Source organism: Paramacrobiotus metropolitanus, unplaced genomic scaffold, assembly GCF_019649055.1.
Source record: "Paramacrobiotus metropolitanus isolate TYO unplaced genomic scaffold, Prichtersi_v1.0 Parri_scaffold0000265, whole genome shotgun sequence".
Classification (NCBI taxonomy): Eukaryota; Metazoa; Tardigrada; class Eutardigrada; order Parachela; family Macrobiotidae; genus Paramacrobiotus; species Paramacrobiotus metropolitanus.
This window is the reverse complement of record NW_026570485.1, coordinates 72,175-81,954: the sequence shown is the minus strand read 5'-3', so window position 1 is coordinate 81,954 and position 9,780 is coordinate 72,175. Positions and strand designations below refer to the sequence as shown.

Sequence of the window (9,780 nt, the reverse complement as noted above, 5' to 3'; positions counted from 1 at the left end):
ATCCAGCGGCTGATCAGAAACAGGGAGCAGAGGCAACTGCGTGAGCGGGTGCATTCGACCCTTTTGGCTCTACTATTCTATATCTGTGCAGTAATCATTTTCAGCGTCGATAGGTTTCTTGTTCTTAATCGCAATAACGTCAGGATGGAAGAAATCAGGTGCATTCAGCGAAGAAAACTTGCGAAACAAGAGCAATACATTGCATAGCTGTTCTCGCAGCAGGAAGGTTGCTTAAATTAAAGCCTTAAGGATTGCAAGTTATTGCCGTCAGGTGGCAGCAGACACGTACGCCCGCTTGGTAGGCATAGCGCTCTTATATTAGAACAGCGAATGTGGAGCAGTTATCTCATCTCAGCATCGAAGACTTTTCGCCCTTTCTTGGTTTGCCAATTGCCATGCGATGAGTACAGCGGGGAAAAAGGTCACGCTCGCTTCTTCGACAATCTTGGCTGCAGACTGTGAAAACCAATAGGTCAAGTGCATGGTCAGACTACAAGTCTTTATGCGCAAGCTAACACACAGACTACAGACTGTAATCTGTAGTCTGTACAAAAGGATGCAGGCAACAGGAATAGCTGCGTCCAGCGATCAACTAGCTTGACGCTGGATCGGACGCAGCTAGTCCCCAGCGCTAGCCAGATCTCTCCGACAAGACCGTAACCGCATGCTTTGCTGAATATGTGTATCGCGCCGACTATGAAAGTAATTGTGTAGGTTTAATAAATGCTGATTTTGCCGATGTGTTGATATTTTCCAAACCAAAACATACTCTTTCATGGCTACCACACTCTCCACGACCCCAAGTCCCCAACGACCACTGAAAATGCTTAGAAGTATACCGGCTATGCTGTTAAAATAATAAACGTAAAATGAACCTATTTATTACTCAACTTGCGATGCGGAAAGAAGCTGCGCCGACATGGCATCATGCCGATCATCTATCTCTAGTCTCCACGCTAAACGAATACGTGGTCGAGCGATTTTCAGCGGCAAACTCATTTGATATCCTCAAAACTTGCAAAGTGCAGTACATGTAGGATGTAGATGTAGCAACCATAACTCATCCATAATTCATAAGGACTCGTAAATACAATACACTTATATAAAGCCGTTATAGTTCTGGATTTTATGTTGGCAGTTTTCTTCTCCTGTCTTTAGTGCTTGGTAGATTTACAAATGTTACATCTTACACGCCTCTGTCATGCTGACGCTGTCATATTAAATTCTTGTTTATCGAAAAAAGATTAGTTGTAGGGTGTCCTGAAAAAAAATAGAGCCGTTACATTATACGGCGCCAGAGTTTTGTATGATTTGCCGCAAATGCAATGATGCAATCACCAGGCACTGTAAATTTTGCAATCTGCCACCGCCGCCTGGGGGGCACTTACACAGGTACTCTGGCTGGTGCTCGGCGCTCGCACAGTTGACTGTGACTTTAACAAGTTTGTAATTCTGGAGCGCTTTCTTATGGTTTTGATTTAGTTTTATGGTTGATCGTTGATGATTGGAGATTTCTTCATGACTTTGAACACTATGGAAGGATAATCCGCCACCATGTCCCACATCTACAACCGTCCCGACGACATTTACGCGTGGAACGCAGTGGACGTGCAGGACGAGCGCACGGGTCTGCTGCAGCACGGCCGCGTCGTCAACGCCGTCAGCAACGGCCTCATCGTCGACCTGGACTGCGAAGGCCGTCGCGCCGAACTACTGCCGCACAGCGCCGTCTTCCACTGTCATCGTCGCGTCAACACAACATTCTACGAGGACAGCCCCTGGGGGTTTCATCGCGACATTAGCGAAATACGGCGGCAGCGTGTGGAGGTGTTGGCCCGCGAACAGGCCAACCGCCCCTGGACGTGGTACGTAACGGGGCTTTTCGTAGGCTTTATTATGAACGCATGTTAACGCGGATGTATCGTAGTTAGAACGATAGATATTAGATGATGTAGCGAATGCAACAGCGCAGTATACTTTGTGTATGTGAGAACGACATGTAAAGTAGCACAGTGATCAGACAGACAAGTCCACGAACGTAGAATATATTATGATGAACGGCTGCATTACAGGTACCCCGCGGAAATCATCTACCCACGCCTCTTCTGGCAGCGCTACGTCTTCCTGGCCATCCAGCTGGGCGAGAGCCGCGTCATCAGGCAGATGATGCGGGCGCATCCTGTGCGCTTGCGCGACAGGCACACTTCATCCTTCGAAAGGGAGATACGCGCCATCGTGCCTGCTTCCTTCGTCGCGCAGGGCCAACCGCTGCCTGCTGACTATTGGGGCGTAAGGGACGAACCCGTAGCCGCCCCCCTATGGGAGGCCTGGAAGGAGGCCGTCTCTGCGTCGCAGCACGGCATTTGGCCCGTGTGTGTTCTGGGGAAAATGGTGGTGTTTCTCCAGGGAACGAAAGAGAAAGACTCTTCGCTGCCGCTGCAGCCCGAGCAAATGGTTAGTACCGCACATGAGTACATGCATTAGCACTTCGGGTAACAAGTTTTAATTTCCGAGTGGAAATAAATATGGAAAATTTGCAGCTGGTGAAAGTAAGGATTATCATTTAATCAAAGCAGCAGTATTTAATACCGGCAGAATTCATATACACTACAATAATTAGGACTGTCAAATATCAGCAGCGGTGAGCAGCCCGCTTGTATCTGCGGCACGACTGCTGCGCACGTATCGGTTACTCATCTTTCCGCTATGACTAAGAAAATTTGAAACATGTTCCCACCACTGATGACGGATACACTCGTAGAAATAAGTCTAATACTGTAACCACCAAATCTGACAGCACCGTGAATTCTGCAATAAATCTGCCTTCAGTGCCATTCACTACCATGGATGACGCAACACAACAAGCGCAAACTTATTAAGAAACATAATTTCACATAGCTTAATGACATGTAATATTAATTTTTTCTTCATGTGTAATAAATTTACTAATCAGGTGCTAAAAAAACCAGGTGCGAAATTACTAATTAGGGGCAGATTCGCTAATTAATTAGCTGCTAAATGTGCTAATTAGGCGTGGATGACTCTAGTTAGATCATCAAATTTTCGGTCAATTACTAATTAATATTTAATTAAACCTTTTTATCTGAAAACTTAATGACGAACTACAGTAAGACTGAGTAAGTACAGCGTAATCACATATAGTTTACTGTAGCCTGGATCATTACGAACGTTTACTAGTATTAGCAGCGCAGAATAATTTTAACGAGTTGACAAGCGGTCATGAATGTGAGCGCGAATTATAAAACCGAGCTCAACAGCTCGGTTTTCTTATTCTGCAACTGATTCTTAATCTGACCAATGCGCGCGGCGTTATCAGTGAATCTGTCTGACTCACAAATCAGTGCGTGAGTTGTTGCGCACTCGAGAGTTTTGACCTAGATACAATTCGCATCAGAGTCCCAATACGTGCTAAATTTGACAGCAACGAATGCTAGTACGAGTAGTTGTATACAAGTAATTAAGCATTTGAATTCTGTCAGGAGGAACTAATGTCGGCAGCCAAACAGCGTCTGGCGCAGCGCTCTGTCGCCGCCCCGACACCATCCCCGTCAGTGCAGCGACCCTGCAGTCCGCCCGAACACGAAGCCCTGCCTGGACTGCCCGCGGAAATTTGGGAGGAGATCTTGCATCTGCTGGACAGCGCGCAGCGGGCCCAGTGCCGGCGCGTGTGTCCGCTGTGGAACGAGCTGCTGCAGCAGCCCGGCCAGGACGTCCTCGTGTCCTTTGCGCATCAGCGCGGCCTGGACAAGAGCGGCAGGGTCAACACTCCCCACGAAACGGAGTGGCGGCGCTCCGCGTACATGGTAGGGCTGAGTTTGTGGCAGTGCGTCGGCGCCGGCACGCAGCGGATCATCATCCGAAACGCGTCGCACCGGGCCTATTGCAACCAAGCCTTGCCGGACTGTCTGCGGCTAATCGAATGCATCCACGAGGGACTCCAGCCTCCTACCGGGAAGGCCCTGACGCTCATCCTGCACAAATGCCATTGGGACGTGGGCAATTTGCGGGAGAATCGTCTGGAGTGTTCGGTGCCGGGGGTGAAAGTCATCTGGAAGGACTGCAGCTTCTCCGGCCCCAGCCGGCACTTCTGCCGGCAACCCATCGCCTACGGCGTCAGTGCCGCGCACGCGCAGGGCACGGCAGCGTTCCGGGTGCTGGCGGCCTCTCTGCCGGATCCAGGAGAGGCGGAGCTGGCGCGGTTGTCGCGTTGGTTGGCCGATGCGGCCAGTGAAGGTGCCGATCCTGATCTGCGGCAGCGGATCGATCGGGTGGGTAGTGGGCATTGGGTACAGACCTGTTACTGCTCAATCTCGCGCGAATAAACGCCGTTTGTCCCTCTAAGAAGCTTTTGTAGCAACCATCGCTGTCGATCAGTTTTCAGCATTCTGTTGCATGCTTATGTGCGCTTGATACTTGATACATACCGGAATGTGCTGTTAACAGGTTCTATCCAGCTGTCAAACTTGGTACAATGATGCGGATTGCTATCTTGAGGATTCCATCGACGAATTTGACGTCGAGCACACGTTTGTGACGTTGGAGGAAGTGCAGCAACAGGGTTTGGCCGGCTTGAGCAAACTGACGCTGTGTGCCCTACAGCGCGAAATGGATATGGGCGACCAACCTCAACCGGATTCCACTGATGGATGAATTGGCTGCTGGCGCGCAACGATCCCCTGCGGGTGAATCCTCTTTTTAACGTTACTGGATTTTAGCCTATTTAACTTGCTCTCATGTATGAATACCTACAAGTTAGCATAAAAAACACTTGGGATCATTTCCTGCCTGAAACAGTCCCGTCAGATGTGTGTAATTAAAAAGTACAATTTTTTGCGATAAACCGGAAAAAAGGAAATACCGCGAAAAGGATAGCACTTGATCGAGTAGCCTTCCAGTTTTCCACGAGGCATGGTGCCCGTAAAGAGGCATGCGGCAGTTTTTGTGTGAGGCAACTGTGCATCACTGTTTTTGGAAATGTTTTATTAGCACAAGCCAGCTATGTTAAGCAAATTTTGTAACAAAATAGAGCGAATTATAACAGCAAAATCTCTTTGAAATTGTCCGTTGCGTTCACGGTCCCGAGGACGGAAACCGCGTTGCCTCGTATGGCAGTCCTTGCCCGGTAAAGTGTACAGCATCTGTACGTGCCTAAGTCGTAACGTTAACGGCATGTTACGCGTACGCGAAGCTGGAAAAAATTCCCAATGCCGTAGATAATTGTTGTTTGTCTGAAACATGAAGTTATATGAACTCAACTTATCCTGATAGTATCTGATCAAGTAACGCAACCAGAAGCCGGCATCTGGTTGAATGCCCTGCCTTCTGCACCCAGCGAGGCCAGCTACGAAAATATTTTAACATGTAGAAATGAGGACAGTTTTCAAGCTTTCCGGTCAAATTCGACCAGTGGTATAAAAACTGTGAAAGCCTCCGCAGTTTTTCTTTTTGTTTGCATTTTTCACGGTTCTTATTCACGTTTTTAATAGTTTTTAATATTGAAAATTCCATTGAAAAAATGGGCGTAAATCAAATTAATGGCGCATTTTGTATTTTGTCACGAGCGGCAGATTGTCATCGCACGCACTCTAATGTAACTTTGTATTGCCGATCTAACGAACTGAAAACTTGAATTTTTTTGCACGACCGATAATAATTATTTAAACGGTGATTAAATGAATGGAGTGGGATCATTTACACGATGCCCACAAAAACCATTCAACCGATATTTTAGCGCAGAATAACGGTTGCCCAAGGTGACCTGGGAGGCTGCATCTTCAGCTGCTAATTGTAAGATTTTCAGCCATTCAGTCAAGCTCTGGAGTATTTATAAAAATAAAATAAATACATATTTATTAAATTTTGAGGTTAGTGAATACCCAAGCTACCGCCAGTATTACAGAGCAACGTAGGACTTAGTGAATACCCAAGCTACAATACCAGTATCACAGAGCCGCTATGTGAGTGAATACGGTGAACGGGCCGCAGGCTGGCTTTTAGATATTTAGAAATTACATATAAATCAGACAATTTAGACCGTGAGATATTGAGGTACTTAGATTTCTAGATAATTTTAAATTTCGAAACTTTGGAGGCTCAAAATTCGAGGTAACGGCCCGCTGCGCGGCAGTCGAAATATTTAGAAATATTTAGAAATTCTTGAAATGTAAAAGCTTTGGAGCCGACTTTCAAAACATTTATAGTTATTTTGAGGTATTCAAACAGATTTAAAAACATCTTAAAGGTTTCAAGAATTTAAAAAAATTATAAGTTTGATAGGATTGTCAATTTCAAATAACTATAGTTTAGGTTGCTAAGTTGCGAAACTTGTATTTGCTCATTCGAGACGTTTGTAGAATTTACTGGAAATTTCTATGAACTTTAAACGCTAAGTACGGAAAGTTTGAAAGGGTTTTTGAAAACGTTCCGGAAACCAAAATTTTTTTCGAAGCAGCAGATAGGAAGCTTTAGAAGATGCTGGGTTTTATAAAATAATCAAAAGCTTCACCAATGGAATCTCGAATTAGTAGATAATTTCCAAAACTAACAACCTTTAAGTACTAACAACCTTTAAGTACTACAGCTTCTAAAAATTTTGTTAGACCTTCTCCAAAACTTGAGATTTTTTTAAATATAAAGGTAGGAACGTTTGCGCGATGCTCTATTTTACAAAATTATCACCTTATTAAAAAAATCAATCTTGATTTAGAAGATAATTTCCAAAAAACAAGGACGTAAGGATATATGAATCTATTGATAATAAAAAGTCGCTGCTGTTAGCCTGTTAGCCTGTTTGCACTTGCACTCAGTGTACGGCGACTGTACGCAGTTAAGTTTTACTTTTTAGCATCGACTATCAAGGATTCCAGTGTTCATTTTAGTTTTCGAACCGAATCTGGCGAATTGTCAACCGTGGTCGCTTCGGATTAGGGATTCGCTTGAGCAGATTGCCAGTTCGTAGATGAAACTGTATGGTTGTTTTGCAATCCTGTCTGTTTCTTGTAAACAGTAAATTAGTAAATAATCTGTGATTGGTATTTGACGCTGCTTTGACTGGCCTCTGAGTCCGGGCACTCCGGGGTCGACCGCCAAGGGCCAAGGGATTTCATTTGGATAGATAGCCGAGTATGTTCAGACAGTTCAGTATCTACAACCGTCCCGGCGATATCTACGCGTGGAACGCCGTGGACGTGCGGGCCAGCGACGGCTCTTGGGAGTACGGCCGCGTCATCAACGTCCTGCACAACGGCCTGGTCGTCGACTTTGACTGCCCCGGACGGCGCGCCGAGCTGGTCGACCCGGAGGCGGTCGTCGTGCGCCGCAGTCGTCGGCCCCGGGCACACCTTCTCGGGCAGCGCCGAGTCGGCGCAGGATCTGGATGAAAGCCTCTTCCCCCAGGGGGTGGGGCAGCGGGTGGAGGTGTTGGGGCGGAGCAGTGCCGACCGCCCCTGGACGTGGCAGCCGGGCACCCCCTTTCTTTGCCAGATGTACTGGCAGCGCTATGTCTTCGTGGCGATGGAGGGCCCCGAGGGGGCGGGACTGAAGCGGCTGATGCGGGCGCATCCTGTGCGATTATTCACCCCGGAAGCAGCGGAACCCGCGGGCGCTGCCGGAACGCTGGATTTTGTGACGCGCGCCCGCACCCTCCCGGCGGCCTACTGGGGCGGGGGTCCCGTGAGCGCGGCGCGGTGGGAAGCCTGGAAGGAGGCCGTGCAGGCCTCTGAACACGCTTTCTGGCCGGTGTGCCTCATGGGCGCGACGCTGGTCTACCTGCAAGAACTGCGGGGGACGCCGCTGCTCGACCAGCATCTGGTACATTCCTCGTCGATCACATTAATTTTCAATAGTTCAATAGTTTTATAAGTATTTATGTTTTAATATTTATTTTATCGCAGTTTTTATTGATATATGTATTGTTTCTCTTACCGTGTGCGGATTAACAAACGTTTTCGTTATTTTTAATTTTTTTTCTTATACTGATATTTTTTTGTCCGTTTTATATTTTTCACGGTTTAGGTTTTCCTACAGTCTTCTTGTTTTTTTTGTTCATTGCATGAATTTTCCGTTGGCAGGAAGAATTGCGGATGCAAGCCAACAGCAAACTGCAGGCGTCGCCTTGTCCGCTGTTGTTCGTGTCGGTGCCGGCGTCCGCTGCCCTCGCGGATGACGACGGCCAGGGAAGTGCGTTGCCCTGTCTCCCGGCGGAAGTGCAGCGGGCTGTGCTGGACATGCTGGACAGTGTGCAGCGCGCGCAGTGTCGGCGGGTGTGTCCGCTGTGGGACGCCCTGATCGGGACGGAATGGCGGGTCATCTGGGTGTCGTTCGCCCACCAGCGCCTCGTCGACGCCGACGGGAAGGCCACGACACCCGACGAAGCCGGCTGGCAGCGGTCCGCCTACCTCGTGGGCATGTGCTTATGGAAATGCCTGAGGGAAACCACCCAAACCATCGTCATCAGCAACGCCGTGCAGCAGTGGCAGAATAACGGGCTGGGCGACTGCCTGGACCTCCTCGACTGGCTGCTGCGGGAGCAGGAGTGGGACGACGATGTGAGGGTGGTGATGCAGCGCTTCCACTGGGAGCTGGACGGCCCGCTGACCGACGAGCTGCACGCGGCGGCGGCGGCGGTGGAGCGGGTGGTGTGGCTGAAGGGGACGTTCAGCGGGCCGGTGGAGCACTTCCGCCGGGTGCCGGTGCCGCTGTGCTACAGTCACGTGGATGACGAGGACGACGACGAGGAGGAGCTGCCCGTCCACGCGGACCTCAGTCATCTGTTGGAAGCGTATCTGGCGGAGCCGGAGGGCGAGGAGCGGGCGCGGCTGCTACAGTGGCTGCGAGATGCCGCCGAGCAGCCGGCGGACTCTGCGGACCGCCAACGCATCGACAAGGTCAGCGTTTGTAATGAATATTACGTTCAGGAAATCAAATCCTTTCCTAATATGTCAACTTTCCTGTGCAGATTCTGCATTACTGTCAGGAGCAAGACCCGCGTGTGCTGGCCAAGTACGGCGACGTGGCGTGGACTGTGGACGCGCTGCAGGCTGACCAGCTGGGCAGGTTGACCAAACTGACCCTCTGCGCTCTGCAACGCGAAATGCGCGCTCCGTCGGCTGATCGTCCAGCTGCCGGCAGCCCTGCCTATTCCTACGGGGATTCGCCCGCCTATTCGCCTTCCAGTCCGCCCCCTTCGCCCTGACCTGACCTGACCCCGGGCTCATTGGCTGGCTAACCGCTGCTTCACATGTCCGATCTCCTTCCAAAAGCATCCCCTTTTGCGTAACCAGCCAACGGGTTCCCAGCCTTGCAGTCGTGATGTTGTACGCGCAGTGATTACGATGATTGGCCCTATTCTCCACCGTTACTTTGTTCATTCTTGTGATCGGGTTCACTGGAAAAGAAGCGTAGTTGCTTATTGTGCTCAAAATCATTGTCATTTCCGATGCAGTATCTGACAATAAATTATTCTGTTATGGCTACGCCGGAATCCGCTGACAAAATATGACTGCCAGTATTATTCGCTGTTCACAGTCCACTGGCCGTGCACAACTGACAACGAGAGTAATCTTGTGTACATGTACGAGTTCGTTATATTCTGTACAAGTCCGTCCGGATGATGAGAACGAATAAATACAGCGAGAGAAATAACTGCAGGGGTTACGCCCACGGTTAAACTACCGAATACAGACGCAGCGGAGTAGTGCATGACCTTTGCACCATGCTGACCGCAAGCGATATTAAGCAGAAGATTTATGTGTACTGTGC

At 49.0% G+C, this 9,780-nt stretch overlaps 2 protein-coding genes across 2 annotated transcripts; both read left to right on the top strand.

Moving 5' to 3' along the window:
- Nucleotides 1–1,439: 1,439 nt before the first annotated feature.
- LOC129601700 (uncharacterized) lies at nt 1,440–5,009 on the top strand. Its single transcript, XM_055500565.1, has 4 exons — nt 1,440–1,865; nt 2,073–2,454; nt 3,501–4,289; nt 4,465–5,009. The coding sequence occupies exons 1-4, from the start codon at nt 1,555–1,557 to the stop codon at nt 4,669–4,671; spliced, it is 1,689 nt and encodes a 562-aa protein (XP_055356540.1). The 5' UTR covers nt 1,440–1,554; the 3' UTR covers nt 4,672–5,009.
- A 1,828-nt stretch (nt 5,010–6,837) lies between these two features.
- LOC129601698 (uncharacterized) lies at nt 6,838–9,651 on the top strand. The gene is made up of 3 exons (XM_055500563.1): nt 6,838–7,830; nt 8,091–8,906; nt 8,978–9,651. The coding sequence occupies exons 1-3, from the start codon at nt 7,504–7,506 to the stop codon at nt 9,212–9,214; spliced, it is 1,380 nt and encodes a 459-aa protein (XP_055356538.1). The 5' UTR covers nt 6,838–7,503; the 3' UTR covers nt 9,215–9,651.
- The last annotated feature ends 129 nt before the right edge of the window (nt 9,652–9,780 follow it).